The 21,092-nt window shown below is 39.7% G+C and overlaps 1 protein-coding gene across 15 annotated transcripts in view; it reads left to right on the forward strand.

Annotated features, from left to right (window-relative positions):
- Window positions 1–21,092, forward strand: part of coro (protein coronin) — a 160,197-nt gene that overhangs the window by 112,861 nt on the left and 26,244 nt on the right. For 2 of the 15 annotated variants that reach the window (XM_071674870.1, XM_071674859.1), the window contains exon 11: window positions 6,988–7,055. The exons of 12 other annotated variants lie outside the window; for them this stretch is intronic. In XM_071674870.1, the coding sequence (XP_071530971.1) occupies window positions 6,988–7,023 (36 nt within the window). In that variant the 3' untranslated portion in view covers window positions 7,024–7,055. Of the gene's footprint in view, window positions 1–6,492; window positions 6,511–6,987; window positions 7,056–21,092 lie in introns of all 15 variants that reach the window. One more of the 15 variants, XM_071674864.1, reaches the window with a different exon arrangement.

Consider the following 21,092-nt stretch of genomic DNA (forward strand, 5'->3'; position numbering starts at 1 on the left):
TAGATTTCTAAGAAATAGTGAACTCTGTCGTAGACACAAGGGAAGGCTGGATGAATTATTTGTATCTGGATTATCAAACAGCATTTGACAATGTGTCACATGGGAGACTGATTAAGAAGTTGGATTGCCAAGCAGGAGTAAGGGGGAAAGAAACTTCTTCAGTGGAGAGATTATCTCAGTGAGAAGGAACAGAATTGCATGTCAGAGGAATCTTCTCTAAGTAGGTTGAGGTGACCACAGGAGTGCCACAGGGTTCTGTTCTAGGACCATTGCTATTCTTGATATACATAAATGACTTACAAGAAGGTATGGGTATGTCTGCAGATGATGCAGTGATCATGAAGGAAGTGAAAAGTGAAGAGGATTGCATCACCTTACAAAGAGACCTAAAGAGACTTTTTCTTATGTTGAAGGCTCCAATTTGGACTAGAGTCTACATCAAGGCTGAGCCTTAATTGAAATATAGAGAGAATTATGAAACGGAAAAAGAAAAGACAAGGGAAAGTATTTAGAATTTTTTGAGAAAGTGAAAGACCAGTCTTTTGAAATGTGTGAGGTCATAGTTATTAGGAAACACATGAGAAGGTAGAGATTAACAAAGCTTTGATGTGTAGGGAAAGAAACAGGTATCGGTATGGCCCATCCTTGAGGTGCCGATGGCCATACAACAATCATGTGACTCAGCAACTTGCAAGTATTTAATGGTCTAGCTAGTGGTAGGGGCACACACACAGTCAGCTCTCAGGAGCAAAAATCAAAGTAATGCCTATAGAAGAGAGAAAGTGAACTAACAGTATGGCGTAGGGCAAGGGGGTCAAGTTAGCCTGAGACACTTTATAAGTCGGACCACTTTTGACTCAACTCTGTCACGTAAGGATACAGAGCTAGAACCATCACAAATGTGAGTACATCAGCTTACAGGGGAATCTAGACAAACTCCAGAGTTAGCCAGATAAATCGATGGTGAACTTTAATTCAAGAAAGTGCAAGATGATAAGGGTGGAACATAGTGAAAGAATGCTTTGGCATGATTGTTACATAGCTGTAGATAGATTTCAGGAATCTGTATGTGAAAGATACCTCGGGGTTGACAGGGTGACATAGTGAAAGAAAGCTTTGGCATGATTGTTACATAGCTGGAGATAGATTGCAGGAATCTGTATGTGAAAGATACCTAGGGGTTGACGTTGTGCTTAATGTCACCAGAGCTGCGCATCAGGAGAACTGTGAAAGAGGCAAGATGTGTGCTGGAAGATTTGGGAATTTCATTGTATATGGGTGAGGAAATGTTTAAGTAATGTATTTTTTTTTTCATATATATTCGCCATTTCCCACGTTAGCGAGGTAGCGTTAAGAACAGGGGACTGAGCCTCAGAGGGAACATCCTCACTGGGCCCCCTTCTCTATTCCTTCTTTTTGGAAAAAGTAAAACAGGAGGGGAGGATTTCCAGCCCCCCAGTCCCTCCCCTTTTAGTCGCCTTCTACAACATGGAGGAATACGTGGGAAGTATTCTTTCTTCCCTATCACTAGGGATGTTTAAGTAATGTATGATTGGAGTAAATTGATCAGGGAGATGGTGAATGCTAGCAGTTTCTAAAGGTTTAAAAGGCTATATAATGGCATGGAAAGTTCAGGAGATGGGGCCCAACAAGAGAACTTTCTTTCTCCATACTGTTCACATTGGTAAAACTATGCACACACTCGCTCACTCTTGGTAATTTCTTGGATAAAGATATCTGGTAATTTTTTGTCTTTGTGGTAAACACAGCACGTAAGTGTTTTTTGCTTGTGCTGTATATGCACAGTTTATCCACGACTTACAATGGGGTTACATTCTTAGATACCCATTGTTAGTTGAAAATATCGTAAGTCAAAAATACATTTAATATTGTACATCTTATCTGCCAAACATCATAGCTTAGCTTAGCCTACCTTAGACGTTCTCAGAACACTTACATTAGCTTATAGTTGGATGGAATCATCTAACATGAAGCCTGTTTTATGACAAAAGTGTTGAATATCTCACCATCAAAAAGTAAAAAAATCGTAAGATGAACCATTGTAAGTCGGGGTCATCTGTATACAAATGGAGTTTCAGCCAGGGTATATGTGCCCTACAATCTCACTATATTTCCAGATTTAAGGATAGATATTGTTTTATTCCTTGTAATTCACATTACATTAGTTGCACTAGGTCAAGCAGCACAGCTGTGCACTTTGTTTTTTAATGTGGATGATTTGGATATGGAAACCACTATTAGCCTTCCTTATTTATTTGATTTGTTTATGAAGAGATAGTGGAAGGCAGTCAGTCGACTGTAAAGAAGAATCTGAAAGTAGGATATGCTGAGTGCTAGATTTTTTCTCTTGGATGCCATTTATTGTGTAGTGAAGAAGGTGTGTAAATGTAAGATGTATTAAGCAAAGCCCAGTACAGCAGGTTTATATAGACCAGAAGTCATTTATGGCACTGTCGTGAAGGCAGAGTTACGGTGCAGCATTAAGCTATGACTGTAATCCCTTTGTTTCATGAATCATAGTCCCCCAGTGCTGTTGGGTTCCTTTAGTGCATTGAAATTTATATAGATTGATGTATGATCAACCTCATGTAGTAATATATTATTGAGCTTTTTTAACATTATTACTTGCATTTTCTTTTGAAAGTTTAGCAAGATAGATATAAAGTAGATACATAGATATAGTCCAGTATGCTTTTTGCTTGATCTACCATTCAAGGCTTAGAAAGCAAGACAGATGGAGGTCTCATGTGGCATTAAAGGCTTTGAAATAGAAAGAACAAACAATTCATTTAAAGTAATTTTGGTAAATGGTAGTATCAATAGATAACCGAAAAGTAAATTAAAGTCAATCATGATTTTTGTGTGTTTTGTGTTGTATATTTGTTATTTTTGAGTTGTACCTGCACCTACCTATGAATACCTATGAAGACATTGTGTTGAAGAGGTTGACTAGTGCTTGGTGCTCACTGCATATATTGCTTTATGAATAATGCTGTTTCTCTTATCTACAGTGTTATACTGTAGTTAAAATCATTGGAAGAGAGCTGTGATTTTCAAAGGGCCCCACCATGTATTTTTATATGGTTATCATACAGGCTTTTGAATTTCCACTGCTTCATACATTTACTTGATCTTCAGTTTGGTTGTTCATTGTCCACGTTATCACTAGACAGTTCCTTTCTCATGGCTATCCATTTACTTTTCTTGCCTTTCTTCCGGTTGTTCCCTCTTGTCCTGAATCTCTTTTAAGCTTAAAGGAACTGTTCATTGTTAACAATGTTGTAGCCTTTTAGGAATTTTTGTGAAGTTATCGTGCCCCCTACCCCCATCATTCTCTCTTTCAAAATGGGCAGGTTAATGGCTTCCATTTTTGTAATTCATTTCACTCAAAGTGGTTACCATTTTTGTTGCATTCTTTTAGACCCTTTCTAGCAGTTTTACATGAATCATCAGGTGAGGAGACTGAATTGTTTTGTCGCGCCCCAACTTAAATTTCGGTTGCATTTATTTTCCCAAAATATCTAAGTCCGTGTACTTGGAGGCAGTTAAAACATTGATTAGAATATAGTTTGTCTTCTTCACAGTTCCTCCCACAAAACAATCAGGTTACAACTTAACCATGATATCAACTCTTAGTTGCTTTCATAGTACAACCTATAACTTGTTTCCTCAAAATATATTACTGACAGTCAGGTCAATTTAAAGCCTTTCCCATTTTCATAAGTTTGCATTTTCCAGGGTTAAGATTCAGTAGACCTTTGTTTGACCACTACTACATTGGGTTTGTGTGTCTTTGAATTATTTCATCATTGAATTATACATCACTTTTTTCTTTCTTTTGTTTTTATAATCTTAGCATCACTAGCAAACATATTTTTGTGATTTTTTTCTCCAATTTTCAAATTGTATACTTAAATCCAATTTAAATTTGAAACAGTAGTGGCCCCAACAGTATGTGTGTGTACATTTATATTCATACTGAAATGACTGTTAGATTAGATCACATTTTGGATAAAGTAATTTTTTACAAGATTAGATGATAATACATCATGCTGTATTAGTTTTACTTGCTCGGTAGATCATTAAGAAACAGAGTTGTCTTGGCAAACATTGGGTATATTTGCTGTTCAGACTCTCTCTCTCTCTCTCTCTCTCTCTCTCTCTCTCTCTCTCTCTCTCTCTCTCTCTCTCTCTCCTCTCTCCCTCTCTCTCTCTCTCTCTCTCCCTCTCTCCCTCTCTCCCTCTCTCCCTCTCTCTCTCTCCCTCTCTCTCTCTCCCTCTCTCTCTCTCCCTCTCTCTCTCTCCTCTCTCTCTCTCTCTCTCTCTCTCTCTCTCTCTCTCCTCTCTCTCTCTCTCTCTCCTCTCTCTCTCTCTCTCTCTCTCTCTCTCTCTCTCTCTCTCTCTCTCTCTCTCTCTCTCTCTCTCTCTCTCTCTCTCTCTCTCTCCTCTCTCTCTCTCCTCTCTCTCCCTCTCTCTCTCCCTCTCCTCTCCTCTCTCTCCCTCTCCTCTCTCTCTCCCTCTCTCTCTCCCTCTCTCTCTCCTCTCTCTCTCCTCTCTCCCTCTCTCCTCTCTCTCTCTCCTCTCTCTCCCTCTCTCTCCTCCCTCTCCCTCCCTCCTCTCTCTCTCTCTCTCTCTCTCTCTCTCTCTCTCTCTCTCTCTCTCTCTCTCTCTCTCTCTCAACAAGTATATCATTCTTGAATTGTTTGTTTTTTCGGTTTTTACCCATTGTTCACCATGTAAGAATCCATTTATGTTGTGAAATAAAATGTTAGGTAGAAGTAGAGTTGTGCGGAGGAGGGTGGATGTGCTGGAAATGAGATGTTTGAGGACAGTGTGTGGTGTGAGGTGGTTTGATCGAGTAAGTAATGATGGGGTAAGAGAGATGTGTGGTAATAAAAAGAGTGTGGTTGAGAGAGCAGAAGAGGGTGTTTTGAAATGGTTTGGTCACATGGAGAAAATGAGTGAGGAAAGATTGACAAAGAGGATATATGTGTGTCAGAGGTAGAGGGAATGAGGAGAAGTGGGAGACCAAATTGGAGGTGGGAAGATGGAGTGAAAAAGATTTTAAGTGATCGGGGCCTAAACATGCAGGAGGGTGTAAGGCGTGCAAGGAATAGAGTGAATTAGAACAATGTGGTATACCGGGGTTGACGTGCTGTCAGTGGATTGAACCAGGGCATGTGAAGCATCTGGGGTAAACCCTGGAAAGTTCTGTGGGGCCTGGATGTGGAAAGGGAGCTGTGGTTTCGGTGCATTATTACATGACAGCTAGAGACTGAGTGTGAACGAATGTGGCCTTTGTTGTCTTTTCCTAGCGCTACCTCGTGCACATGCGAGGGGAGAGGGTTATTATTTCATGTGTGGCAGGGTGGCGATGGGAATGAATAAAGGCAGAGTGTATGAATTATGTACATGTGTGTATATGTATATGTCTGTGTGTATATATATGTTGAGATGTATAGGTATGTATATTTGCGTGTGTGGGCGTGTATGTATATACATGTGTACATGGGTGGGTTGGGCCATTCTTTCGTCTGTTTCCTAGCGCTACCTCACTGACGCAGAAGATAGCGACAAAGTAAAATAAATATAGATATGAATAGAAGTAGTCGTTAGGAACATTAGCGAGGAGCCTCTGGAAACACTGTGCTAGAGTTGCCTGTTTAGAGTGAGGGACTGAAAGGCTAAGAAGCGGCACTGTAGTTCTCCAGTTATGGACATTCTTTTATTGTGACCACCACCTTGAGAGGGTTCCCAAAGGAAATGGGCATCAGAGATATAGATAGATAGAAATTTGATGAGAAGTATTTGAATAGTGATGAAGATACAGCTTTCTAGAGAAAACATAAACTCATTCATTGCAATTATTAAGGTTTAAGAGGCTTTGTAGTAAGGGCAATTTAAGTCGGTAAGTCAAAGGTAAGAATACAGAAGACAACCATCATCCATCCCTGAAGGTATCTTTGGCCTTTTGCGGACATGTTATATGGAAATATATAACATTTGTTCCTTGCTTATATTAACATTTCATAATTAGATTTGAATCAGTAGGTTTGTTCCACCAGTCTGTGTCTTGAACGTGAGTGACTTGAATATATGTTTATGGGTGTCAAGAAAGATTGTAATTGTTTGGGGTTTAATTATATTTCTAAACATCAGATCAGATGAATAAGGTACAGGAATTTTGATTAGCTTTAGATGACCAATTTGATGTTACTATATTAAACTAATTGATGTTTGAAGAGACTTAACTGTAATACGGTATATTCTTCAGTTGCGCTGTATGACCTTACACCTTTTCAAGAAGTTCAGTTCATATAATCAAACTAATTGTCTGAAGACTTTTGCTCTTTGATAATGAGTTGAAGTAGTATAATCATATGTTGTAGTGCTCTAAGAATATACTGTAAGTTTGTATCAGTTGTACATTAATATACATTGTAATCTTTTTTCTACCATTAATTTACACAGGCCTTACATTAGGATCAGGTAGATAGATTTGTAGTTTATCCTTGAATGTTGCTTTTGTTTTTATGCAAAAGATGGAGCCGTCTTACTTTCAGCCTGTAGAATTAAAAATATACTCAAATATTTTTTTTTAAGAAATATTGCTTTATATACAGCAGTTGCATGAGGTATAATACAGATGTAGAACTTTTGCAACCAAGAATTGCATGTGAACTGAGTTGATGCATTCCATAACACTTGTCATTTTCTTCTTAATTGCTTTTAAACTGCATTTATATTTTCTGAATTATGGATTCTTTTATTTCTTATAGTTTTTAGTTTCTGTATATGAATTCATTTCTATCAGTACTTGTAGATTCGATATGATAGGTTTAGCGAGAATTCCCCTCATTTGTCATGTGTGGTCAAAATGATATTTCTTTTCTTTCCTGGTGAAATATTGTCTTGTAGATTTCATCAATTTACTTTTTATTGCAATGTAATCAAAATGTATTTCAGGGTAAAAAAGGGATCTCTAAGAATATTAAGAAATAATTTGGAGGTGAAAGATTGGATTAGTGTAATAGGTAAGGGATACTTTCTAAGGCTGACTGTTGCCCTTCCTGTTTACCTTTTATGAACCTGAATCAAATGTGGCTGTTTTTTTTTTTTTGTTGAGCTTTGACTTTGTTTGCATGGGTTTGTGGGGGGTGAACAATTTGTTGAAACTGGAAAATTGTCATTGCCACATATTCATTATTATTATTCCAGTTGATATGATAAGAATTCTGTTGTTGTTTTGGGCATATATTTTAATATGTAGCACATATTTTTTGTAGTTTTTCCATCAAGCTTCTAAACGAGTGCTTCCATGCTTTAACATTTTTTACTAAGATGTTTTTGGAAAGATTCATTTATGAAATTTTCGAGCATAGAATACATTGAAGAAAATAGAAAGAAGCAAAATGTAATTATGCTCAAGAGAAGTTAACAAAATTCCATTTCAGATGAAATCAGTCTCCGATATTTGTGGCTTGTGCCGATTTGCCTTAGAAATAGATAAGAATGCTTGTAAGAGTTTGCTTCTGCACCCTTTTCCACTTTCTTTATCTAAATACTGTGTATTTGTGTACGTCTCTTATTTGTTCTCTTTTTGCTTTGTGCTCTCCTGTTTTATAAGGTAGTGTGAAGTTTTTATATTACAGCTACACTACAGTGTTCTGTATTATTTTGCAAACATGATATTTGATGTTTCTCTCCAGGGTTGGTCTGTCCCACGAGCTGTGAGAGATTCTCTAACTCCTACCTTCTAGTGAGGTTTATACCTCATACCCTATGCTAACCACCTTTCACTAGTTGCTGACTTTAGCTCAGACTCCCCCAATGCCTGTCAGCAACTTCCACTCATTGATTACGTTTTCATCCCACCGGCTCATCTGTCATTCACGCTAGTCACCTCAAAATTTTCTGGGTCTCTGGACATGTTAGATCATGTACTTAGACTTCTTTTTTGTTTTGCATTTTATACTGTGATTCTTTTTAGGGTATATTATTTTTTGAATATTTTTGATTGATGAAATTATTACCTGTTAAGTGTTACCATTTCTTTGATGGTAAACTGTTCCTCTTTACCCCAGGTTCTCCCATCTGTTTTCTATTGAAACTTGGATGGGTAGTTTGCTTGCTTTCTGTCAGAGTTTTTTGTGTACAGACCCCATACAGGGGGAATACACAGAGACTGGTGTAGTATGATGGCTTCCCAGAGTAACAGCATTGATTCAAACCTTGATGTTGTACTAATTAGGATTGAGCGCATCTTAGTCAAGCCTCGTATTGTTTGTTTGACTGATTGATCTTGAGTGGCATAATCCGTTGATGTTGTGTGGCATTTAGGTAGACAAGTCTGGGGGTAAGGGGGGAGGAGTTTTTCTCTCTAATAAACACTTTGATATGGTGTTGAAAATACTGTGATGCCCTTATCAGTAAAGATCACCCCTCATATCATGGCAGGTGAGTTGGAATCTTTTGGCTTTCCAATCTGGCTGTCTGAGAAACAAATCCTACAAGAGCAGGTTAAACAACTCGAAGCTCTTTAGCTTTGAAAAGAGAAGGCGAAGAGGTGATCTAACACAAGTGGTCAAAATTATCAAAAGCTTTGATAATCATGATCTATCAAGTTACTTAAGACTTGATTTAACTGATTTTGCTTGCTGTGATGGATACAAACTCAAGGGCAAACATTTTCCTTGTTAACATATGGAGCACTTTGCCAGTTAGAGTGGTTTAAAGCAGAACTACAGATATGTTTAAGAATAGACTTGATGAATATTTCACTTCAAGTCCACAGCTTACATTATTTGCACCTCCTTAAGACACATTGACTACACCATGAGACTTGGAGGACCAAGTGGGTGAGTGAGAATGACGTATTCACCATCAAGGCCATGCTGTCCTTTAAGGAAGAGAAAGTACCATACATATACAGGGGCTTGTTTTTCCATGGCACCTTTTGATGGCTATCTGTACCTCATGTGGATGACATGTATAGAGATTGTCTCATTTTCCCTTGATATATGATGAGGGATTTTCAGTACTTTTTAAGCCCAGCTAAAAATCAAGATTTAGCTAGCTGTACCTCTCTTCATCTACTCATTCTTTGCTTTCATCTATCAGCTTCTTAACATTCCACTCACACATCTTATATTCTTCCCTCCAGCTTTGCTGAACTTCCACTGTACATTCCTTGAGAGCAGTCTTCCATATGCCTTTTTCTTCTCTTCCACAACATTTCTAGTCTCATCTGTCCACCTTGCATATCCTCTTTTATTCTCACATCTCACTAATTCTACTACCTTTAACAATTTTTCTCCAAACATTTTAAACACCTCATTCACATTTGACTACATCCCTACATTAACTGCTTTTTCATATAAATTTTCTGTCATCCTTTATTCATACTCCTCCTTGGTTTCTTTCTGATTCATCTTCTCACTTGCTGACACTTTTATTTCTCCATTCTTCCTTACACTATACCTCCACTTCTTGATCCTCACTTCCACAAGAACTGCAAAATAGTCAAAGTCTCTTAAGAATTCTCTCACAACTTTAGCATCCAGCACTTGCTTTCTCAACCTTTCATCTATTGCCACATAGTAAATCAAAGCCTTTTGATCGTTTCTTCTGTCATTTCTCATTTATGTATATCTGTAGATCCACAAGATAGCTTTCATTCTCATTTACTCCGGACACTCCCCATTTACCAACTATTTCTCCAGTTTCATCACATCCCACCTTTACAATTCATATCACCCATTACAACCACCATTCTCTCTTTCTCAAACCCATTTGTACATTTCTCCTGCAATACTTCATTTCATCCGTACCTCACACAGTCTTCATTTTCACTGACACATACACATGCATACTTCACAGTTCCTGTCATTCTTTTCACATACAGAATTCTTTATCCATCCCATCCGTGCTCTGTAACATCATCCCATATTTTCAGTGATAGCTCAGTTGCGCTTTCGTCTTTCCCTTTCCCTGGATAATTTTTATTTATTCCCTCCCATATTATTTCCATGTCCTCCCATAACTTACATTCATCATTTCCATTTTCACTCTGTACACCCCGTCCAAGGATATGGGATTCCTCAGCTCCTAGCATATCCAAACTATAACTTAAATTTCTCCACAAGCTCCCTCCTTTATACTCTCACCAATCTTCCGTCAACATTTAGAGCCATCACTCTCATTTGCTTTTCCCTTTTACTCCCCAGTGCCACTTCCTAGCCTTTATTGCCTCACCCTCAACAGGCTACTGGCAAAGGGCAACTCCAGTGCATTGCTACCCAGAGGCAGCAAAGCTCTCAGATTGTCCAAAAAAAAAATAAACTTCAGCACACCTCAATTGTTTATTTGTTTTAAAAACAAATGTTGCCCTAATTGAGTTGGGCAATACTTCCTTCTGTTCCAGCCCTGAGGTTGTAATAACAAGGTCACCACAGAAAGGCAGTAGTAGCAGCATCCCCCTAACCTCATTGGTTATGATACTGCCAATTATCTGAGTTTTTCTTCAAACTCTCCTTCTTCATATAGAAATGCTTTCTTACTCACAGGACAGGCAACAGAGAAGAGAGATATTGGTTTTGAAAGCTAAAAATACTTTTTCTTTCGGAGTTGTTGTCCTTCAAGCATTTTTTTTTCCACCCTGCCCTGCATTCACCTCCCTTTTTCAAAAACTTTTTGTACCTACTGTGGTAACTTTAGGAATAACACCAACACTCTGCTAATTGTGAGTTGCTGAGCAACTGGAAGCAAGTGGGTCAATGAAGTCATCTCAGTGGCTGTTGCAAATTGGTTAAAGTTGGGCCTGGAGCGAGTAAGCCTGTGCAACCATGGATGAGTGGTTAGCAAAGCATCAGGAAGGCCAGTGTTTCCTCTCTGGATATATTGAGGGTTGGAAAATTGTGACCCTGATTTTCTGAGAGTGTCCTAGAGAAGCTCTGATATCTGTGGGACATTGCCTCAGGGAACAAGTTTTTCGATTTTCAAAACCTATATATTTTTAAGTGCAATTAATGATAAAAAAGGTAAGTTAAATTGTTTTAGCCTTATCTATGACTTTCAAGAAAAAAAAGAATTGTGAAATTAATTGTTATCCATAAACAGCCCAGTCCAGGAAATTAGGGTGGTCCTCAGGGCCATGGTTTATTGAAAGATTAAAAAAGATATTGTTGTTTAATCAAATTGATAGGGAACATTAAGAAAAGTTGAATAGGTATTGGTGAATTACCCATATTTGTTGTTGCATGAACATTTAGATTTTGTATTCTGCAAGAACTTGGCTTATCATATGTGTATTGACTTTAGCTGACCCATACATCATCTCTTCTCCATCACCACCCCAGGATTACTGATACTTTAAGAACTTTTCTCTCTGCTGACAGATTAGCATCTGACAAATCTATATCATCATAATTAGTGCCCGAAAGACTGTATCTAGTAGGGTGCAGGTTGTACCCAAGAACTATACTTTTACTCATCATGTTATAGGGTAACTAAGACACTTGGATCCTTTCTTGGTGCTAATTGTAGTTACTTGTGACTTAAGACATTTCAGTATACCAAGAAGACAAGCCTTTCAAGTATGATAAGGGTCCCCACATGGTGAAACAAATTATACATATTGTTATTATTTATTTATTGTACTTTGTCGCTGTCTCCTGGGTTAGCGAGGTAGCGCAAGGAAATAGACAAAAGAATGGCCCAACCCACCCACATACACATGTATAAACATACACGTCCACACATCCAAATATACATACCTGTACATCTCAACGTATACATATATGTACACACACAGACATATACATATATACACATGTACATAATTCATACTGTCTGCCTTTATTAATAAAAATTCCCATCGCCACCCCGCCACACATGAAATAACAACCCCCTCCCCCCGTATGTGCGTGAGATAGCGCTAGGAAAAGACAACAAAGGCCACATTCGTTCACACTCAGTCTCTAGCTGTCATGTATAATGTACCGAAACCACAGCTCCCTTTCCACATCCAGTCCCCACAAAACTTTCCATGGTTTACCCCAGACACTTCACATACCCTGATTCAATCCATTGACAGCATGTCGACCCCGGTATACCACATTGTTCCAATTCACTCTATTCCTTGCACGCCTTTCACCCTCCTGCATGTTCAGGCCCCAATCACTCAAAATCTTTTTCACTCCATTTTTCCACCTCCAGTTTGGTCTCCCACTTCTCCTCGTTCCATCCACCTCTGACACATATATCCTCTTTATTAATTTTTCCTCACATTCTCTCCATGTGACCAAACCATTTCAAAACACCCTCTTCTGCTCTCTCAACCACACTCTTTTTTATTACCACACATCTCTCTTACCCTATTATTACTTACTCGATCAAACCACCTCACACCACATATTGTCCTCAAACATCTCATTTCCAGCACATCCACCCTCCTCCGCACAACTCTATCTATAGCCCACGCCTTGCAACCATATAACATTGTTGGAACCACTATTTCTTCAAACATACCCATTTTTGCTTTCCAAGATAATGTTCTCGACTTCCACACATTCTTCAACGCTCCCAGAACTTTCGCCCTCTCCCCCACCCTATGATTCACTTCCGCTTCCATGGTTCCATCCGCTGCCAAATCCACTCCCAGATATCTAAAACTCTTTACTTCCTCCAGTTTTTCTCCATTCAAACTTACCTCCCAGTTGACTTGTCCCTCAACACTACTGTACCTAATAACCTTGCTCTTATTCACATTTACTCTCAGCTTTCTTCTTTCACGCACTTTACCAAACTCAGTCATCAGCTTCTTCAGTTTCTCACACGAATCAGCCACCAGCGCTGTATCATCATCGAACAACAACTGACTCACTTCCCAAGCTCTCTCATCCACAGCAGACTGCATACTTGCCCCTCTTTCCAAAACTCTTGCATTCACCTCCTTAACAACCCCATCCATAAACAAATTAAACATCCATGGAGACATCACACACCCCTGCCGCAAACCAACATTCACTGAGAACCGATCACTTTCCTCTCTTCCTACCCGTACACATGCCTTACATCCTTGATAAAAACTTTTCACTGCTTCTAACAACTTGCCTCCCACACCATATATTTTTAATACCTTCCACAGAGCATCTCTATCAACTCTATCATATGCCTTCTCCAGATCCATAAATGCTACATACAAATCCATATTTATTTATATATATATTTATTCATATAGTTACCCCAAGACCCTTTTCTAAGAAAGAGTCGTAGTGTTGCCAAGGAACTCTTTTCATGAGCTCCTGCATATATAAGTTTCCATTACTTCCAGTAGCTGGGAATGGTGGACTCTTGGCATAAGAAGTTTTATGATGGGACTGTACTCCCTGTGATACAGCCTTGTCAAAGGTTATTTTAGTATCACAGTGTAACCATAGGAAGGCAGAGTCTAGCAGCACCAAGCAAATGATATAGTAGTTCTGCTCATATTATGGACATTTAATGTACATATTGTGGCCCATTATAGCAGCAAAGGCTGTCATATTACAGTTCTTGATCTTTAAGGTATGGGAGATCAATGTACTTTTCTTTTACTTCTGAACAGAGTTGAATTTCCTTGCTCAGCTTCCATACACTCTTCAAAGCTTCACCAAAATAAGCCATTTGATGGTTGTGTGGTAAGCAGCATCAGCGTGCTTCTGAAAAGAGTTGAATTTCCTTGATCAGCTCCTGTACACACTTCAAAACTTCGCCGAAACTAAGCCATTTGATGGTTGTGTTGTAAGCAGCATCAGCGTACTGAGCATATGCATTCTCCAGAAGTTTAATGAGCTGCCTGTGATTAAAGCTTCATCTTCAAATATGTTTTACATTTCAAGTTCTCGAAAAGTGTAGTTTAGGAGGTGTCATAGAGCAAGATCATAGGCCAGTGCTGTAGAAAGTTTTGTGAAATCTGCAAAGGAGTGAAGACATTGGTTCTATGGAACACTAAAAGGGAGGGGAGTTAAGTAGAAAGAGACATAGTTCTACATGAAGTGCTAAAAAAGAGAGAACTTTGGGATGTACTTTGGAAGAGGTACTGCAAGGTAAGGAGGGAGGAGGAAAGAACTTTTGAAATGAGTAGTATTAATGAGGTAGAAGACAACCTTAAGCTTTTACACTAGTTTATGAGGAGCAAACTGTCTACTAAAGACCAACATAGCAGGCCAAGGGAATAAGGAAAGAATTCTTGAAGAGGATGAAGAATTATTTAAAAGTGTTTTCCCCTGTGGAGGATGACACTATACCAGTGTTAGAAATGTTGGAAAGGATAAATCTTAAAATGCATAAAAATTGACAGAAATTATTAAATCAGGCTATCAGAACAATTGGACCTACTCAATGGCCATAGACCTGAAGAAGTCTTCTCATAGGTGCTGAAGGAATGCACTGAGATACTTGTTAGGCCTCTTGAAATACTGTTAAAAATAGAACACTAGAGGAAGGAGTAGTTCCAGCTATGTGGAAAAGGGCAAATGTCATGTTGTATGTTAAAAAAAAGGTGGCTATGGTAAAAGTCTCCATAACTGGTGAACTCCAATTCAGATAAGTGCAAGTTATTGAGGATGGGACTCAGTAAATGATGGCCCTAGTGTAACTCAGTGGGAAATAAGCTGTAGGAATCAGCATGTGAGAGAGATTTAGGTGTGGATATTGTATCTGATCAATCACCAGCATTACACATCTGGAGAATTGTTTAAGAAGTAAACTGTTGGTGGGCAGACATTAAAATTGCACTCAGGTACATGGAAAAGAGTATATTTAGTAAGCTATTCACTGCTTATATTTGACTGAAGCTGGATTATGCCGATCAGGTCTGGTCATTGCACCCAAAGAAGCACAAGGATATGGTTGAGAGGGTCTAGAGAAGAAAAACCAAGATAGTAACTGAATTAAGAGAGCTGAGCCACAATGAAAGGATGAGGGCTGCACGGCTGTCCTCCTTGGAGCAGAGAAGAGAGAGGGACGACTGATAACAGATTTTAAGTTCCTTAATCAACTAGATTACGTTAACGGTAAATAGGTCTTCATGAACTCCAGCACTAGAGTTACCAGAGGCCATAATCAGATGCTGAGAAAGTTGTTTCTCAAGAAGGATGTGAAAAATATTGATTTAGTGTAAAGGTAGTGGATGATTGGAATGGATTAAGCAAGGAGAATGTGAAAGCAGGCAGTTTACAAAAATTGAAGTCTTGATGGTATACAAAATAGTAGATATGGGGTCCCACAAGTGTAAAGCTCTCTTCCCATAATGAACAGGTAGGTAATTAGAAATACAGGGAGACAGGTTAGAAGAAGGGTTCTGTGCATGAGAAACCTTTTGGAAGTCAAAGCACACCTTCCAATATATTCCAATGATAAGAGCTAACTCACATTCTTATGAAAAAGAATTTCCACAAAATGTCTTGAACTGCTTCAAAATGCTACAAAAGTTGTTTTTCATGAAAAAGTTTTAGTGTACACAACAATTATATGCCAATAATGTAGCATCTTTTTAACAACAACTCTCTGAATTATCATCTATGAGATTCATAGAGATTTGATATAGTTGACAGTCTCACCACCAAAAATCTGGCAGCTGATTACACTTGCCTGGCAGCCATCTTGTTTGTTTCAATGATGTATTGGTACAGCGTGGTACTATCAATTAATTTTCTTTTATTTATTTAATCCTTATAATGGCTCCAACTTCGGAAAGATAATGAATGATGCATCAAAGAAACTCACTGTACACAATCATAGACAGAAATTCCTTTTAGTTAGTGTGATGAGAGATTTCCCCATGAAGCATGAATGACTTAGTTAAGATTTCCTCAAAAATGTACATGATTATGAAAATTCTTCACTTGGAAATCATATTCCTTTTGGACTTGATAATCAAACAAGATTTTACCCTGAGATATATGTAAGTAAATGTAAGAAGTGGAGTGCCTTGTTCAGTGTTTGTTTTGGGGTAGACTTAAGCTATAAATTTACAGTATTGCCCCCAATTGGTTCATCTAATCACACACTCATGGGTGTGTCTGCTCTAATGGTGCCTTCCCCTCCAGCAGCCCCTTCTGGGCGTGGATACTGGCACCTCAATGAAGCTGACTGGAGTGGCTTACATGACTTCTTTTCTGACTTTCTTTGGGTAGATCGCTGTCTCTTGTGTGGCGATGCTTCTCTTTCTCTGCTAAGCATGTGACGGGGGTTGTTCTTGCAGGATTGATGCATTTGTCCCCTCTTTCTCCGGGACAACCTCTTTGTCCAGTCCATGGTTTGGCCATTCCTGTTCTGAGGCCATTCAGACTGGGGATTGGATATGTCAGGCTTGGAAGGATTGTCCTTCCTCTGGCTCCCACTCTGCTTTTGTCATTGCCGGTAGTTACTGCAAGCATGTTGTCCATGACGCAGGGCATTCCTTTTATTCAGGGTAGGTACAAAGGCCTCTCCTCATCCTAATGGGTCTTTCTGGTCTTTGATTAGGGGCATCTCTATCAACTTCTGTTGCTCTTCCTTTACTTTGCTTTTCTCTTCTGACAATGCTGTGACTGTCTCTCCCATGGATGGGGCAGCTTTCTTTGGTTCCCGTTTCTCCTTTGACTCCACCTTAGATGACTTTAGCATTCCTTTACCCCCTAGTGCTCCTCTTGCTGGTCCTGTGCCTCTATCCTTGGTATCTTTTCAGAATGCCTGAGGGATGCCTCTTTCTCTGGATGCATGCAGGGCTTGTGGTCATGATGGTGTCCATCCCTGTGTGGCGAGGGAGTCTGCCTTTGAACTTGCACCTGTGCTTGCTTGTCTACTCCATTTCTGTTTGGGAACCAGTATTTTTTCTTTTGTTTGGAGGCATGTATTAGTGCATCCCATCCCTGGGAGGGGTGACCATTCTGGCGTCTCTAGCTGTCGTCCTGTTGCTTTGACATCTGCCATTTCCTGGGTCTCTGAATCCCTCCTCAACTCCTGTATCCTTGAACACCTCGAGAATTGCAGTCTTCTGTCTGGTCACAACTGTGGCTTCCATGGGGTGAGCTCCACTGTTGATTTTCTTTTCTATCTTATTGGTGTCTGGTCATCATCCTGAGAGGTTTTTGGGAGCTGTGCATAGTTGCTCTTGGCATGTCTAGGGCTTTTAATGGGGTATGGTGTTCGGGTCTCCTCTCTGAGCACCCCTCATTTAGCTTCCCTTTCTCACTTTGTTCCTTCATATCTGGCTTCCCTTCCAGCCAGTCTGTCCCTGTTGTTGTTGATGGATCGGCCTCCCCCTTTTCCCCATCAACAGCAGTGTCCCTTGGGGTTCTGTCCTGTCCCCTGCACTTTTTTCCTTTTTTTCAAAGATTTTCTCTCCTCCACAGGCAGTCCAGTGCACTCATGTGCTGGCAGCTCAACACTGCATTCATCTGCACCCTTCAGTTCTGCTCCCTCTTCTCTCACCCAGTCTTCATCTCATCTTGGCACAGCTTCCTCAGTGGGCTCGGGCTTGGACAGGATGTCTTAGTGGGGTGGACAAAATCTTGTTGAGCTTGGTGCCTCCAAACCCAATTTCTGCCCATCTGTATGTCGAGGGCTCTTAGCAGCTCTCGTCTCTCCTTTGATGGTTTTGTGATGCTGCCTCTCAACTCATTGAATATGTATGATGTTACTGTGACGTCAGCGCTTTCTTTTAAGTCCCACATTGTAGGAGTGGCTGGGTCTGCCTCTGGGGGGCTGGATGTCATGTTTGGATGTTGAAGCTTCTGCTCTTCCGATCATTTGTTCTGTTTGTGCAGGGGATTGGTTCGTCCTTGTGTGGAGTGCTACTCTCACATTTGGGGTGCTTCTGGCTTTGTATTTTTGCTTGAGTCAAAGGCATTCTGACTTTTGGACTGTGCCAGGTTAGCTTCCAAGCTTGGTCCCCTTGCCCTGTGCTGCGGTGTTGGTTTGCTCTCCCTCTTATGTGGGTTTTGCTTTGGTTTTTGTTCCAAAGAGCTGGCTGCTATTATGCCCACGCCACTGGCTGGACTGCACAGTGCTCTGTGGGATGCTGCATCATGTGATTGTTGTGTGGCCATCGGCAACTCAGGGTGGGCTGTTTTGGTTCCTGCTTCTTTCCCTGCACGTCGAAGCTTTGGAGTTGTCGAAGCTTTGGAGTTCTCTTTCTTTTTATGTTTTTTCCAATAATTGTGACCTGGCGCTTTTCAAAAGCCAGGTATTTCATTTCCTCCAAAGTTCATAGGTGTTTTCCCTCGTCTTTTCTTTTTCCGTTTCATTTGGAACCTGGCCTTAATGTTCGTGACTGGAGCCTTTAAAAAAAAAAAGTTATATTGAGTTAAAAATTTTAGGGTCAGTTTACAGTAATTGTCTTTATTTTTTTATAGTATCGCTTAATGGAGTGTTGTATGGTACCTCCAAGATAATGATGTTTTCTAAATTCTAAGTTGTGTTGAAAAAGTGATGAATTAAATTGTTGTAGGGCTGCCATGGAAACAAAACTTAATAACCAATTTGTTTATATACAGAGTCTTTCACAAGAGTTTTAGGCTTCAGCAAAGCTCTTGTGCATAGATTTGCCTTTAAGTAATATGAGTTGCTTTATGCTTATCCAAAAGTAGTACTGGTAGTGCCTTTTAGTGCAAAACTTGTATAACAGTGGACCTGTGAGATTTTAGCTTTTGTTTCTTGTCCTTTTGCCCATGGTGTGAATCAGTGACAATAAACAAGAACTAACATTATTGTAAACTGACCATGTCTGGGATGGGAAGCCCTGAAATGTACATGTCAGCACCTCAGGATCTTACAGTGCTGTGAGAAAGGCAAAAATAATGAAATATAAATTTAACTACAGGGTTTTCATGTATACCTAAGTGCATCACAAAATTTCCACTTTGGTGACTTAAGAAACTTGTATACCTATGCTTTGTAAATCAAGGTTTACCTGTACATAATTACACACACACACACACACACACACACACACACACACACATCCTGCCACATGCACATCAATCTTCCAACTTTCCTCCACCACCCCACCACTGCCTTCACCAGGCAATCTATGCATTATCTTCTAGCACTAAACCACAGTCATGTAAGATATGTTAGCTCAGTTGTTTGTATGTATCCTATACTTTTACATGTATTTATTTCATTATTTAATGGAAATGGGAAATCTGAAGGCCTCATTTTTTTTTTCATGTCATAATTGCAGGAATAGTGGTTCCAACAATGTTGTATGGCTGCGAGGCGTGGGCTATGGATAGAGTTGTGCGCAGGAGGGTGGATGTGCTGGAAATGAGATGTTTGAGGACAATGTGTGGTGTGAGGTGGTTTGATCGAGTAAGTAATGTAAGGGTAAGAGAGATGTGTGGAAATAAAAAGAGCATGGTTGAGAGAGCAGAAGAGGGTGTTTTAAAATGGTTTGGGCACATGGAGAGAATGAGTGAGGAAAGATTAACCAAGAGGATATATGTGTCGGAGGTGGAGGGAACGAGGAGAAGTGGGAGACCAAATTGGAGGTGGAAAGATGGAGTGAAAAAGATTTTGAGTGATCGGGGCCTGAACATGGAGGAGGGTGAAAGGCGGGCAAGGAATAGAGTGAATTGGATCGATGTGGTATACCGGGGTTGACGTGCTGTCAGTGGATTGAATCAGGGCATGTGAAGCATCTGGGGTAAACCATGGAAAGTTCTGTGGGGCCTGGATGTGGAAAGGGAGCTGTGGTTTCGGGCAGTATTGCATGACAGCTAGAGACTGAGTGTGAACGAATGGGGCCTTTGTTGTCTTTTCCTAGTGCTACCTCGCACACATGAGGGGGGAGGGGGATGGTATTCCATGTGCGGTGAGGTGGCGATGGGAATGAATAAAGGCAGACAGTGTGAATTGTGTGCATGGGTGTATATGTATGTCTGTGTGTGTGTATATATATGTGTACATTGAGATGTATAGATATGTATATTTGCGTGTGTGGACGTGTATGTATATTCATGTGTATGGGGGTGGGTTGGGCCATTTCTTTCATCTGTTTCCTTGCGCTACCTCGCAAACGCGGGAGACAGCGACAAAGCAAAATAAATTAATATAATAAATGAATAATTGCAGAACATCATATCACCTGACTTTTGAGGTTAAGTTCAATGGAGTGCCATGTCACTTTTAATCTTGCTTTGTGTTAACAGCTTAACAAAAAGACTAGATTCATTCTTGGATATCTTTTTAAATGATACTGAAGTTATGAGAGAAAGGAGGAATGACCAGGGTAGCATCACCTACAAGGGGATGTAGATAAGGTCTGAGATGGTTTGGTACATGGTTCTTGAAGTTCAGTCCAAGCAGATACAAACTTTTAAGGATATAACACAAAGCAAGAAGGCCTAGATATGACTATAATTTGGTAAGAAACAAACTACGATTCTGTATGAAAGTGATTTGATATAGGAACTACCATTTTGCCAGAATACTATACCTTGTTAGGAGAATTATGGAGTCTGTTTGTCTGCTGTTTGATATTTGATATCATGATTAAAGTGCACAGGTAAGAAAATATTTGATTGCATATTTACTATGTATGTTAGGTCTAAATCAGAGTATGCATCAAGCATTTGGTTCTAATTCCTTACAGGCATAAAGATGTAAATGAGTAGTTCCTGTGGGGGGCTACAAAAATGGCACCTGAAATTAGGGAGAGGTTAGAGGCAATATATTAAGAAATTACCATAGAAGAGATAAGAATACTGGGTGATGATTACAGCTTTCTATTGTTATTACTCAATTCCCACTTCATTGGGTTGGATCAGGTACATACAACCTCCAAACATTACGCACACACATCCTCAAGCCAATCCCAGCATTAAAGTGAAATATTGTCTTCCACACTTACAAGAGCGCTTTTTCTTTTTTACCTTAATCATTAAGATTCATTAAGTGAGACCTAGATTTCCATTCATACCATCTCCATGTACAGAGTGCCTCCACTGTATCCTGTACCCAAGCGTCCCTCTACCTAGCATCTTCATCTGAAATATAAACCTCCTTATGTTAATCCATCTTTCTCTTTGTAAGATAACCTAACA

This window comes from Panulirus ornatus, chromosome 20 (assembly GCF_036320965.1).
Source record: "Panulirus ornatus isolate Po-2019 chromosome 20, ASM3632096v1, whole genome shotgun sequence".
In the NCBI taxonomy this organism is placed as follows: domain Eukaryota; kingdom Metazoa; phylum Arthropoda; class Malacostraca; order Decapoda; family Palinuridae; genus Panulirus; species Panulirus ornatus.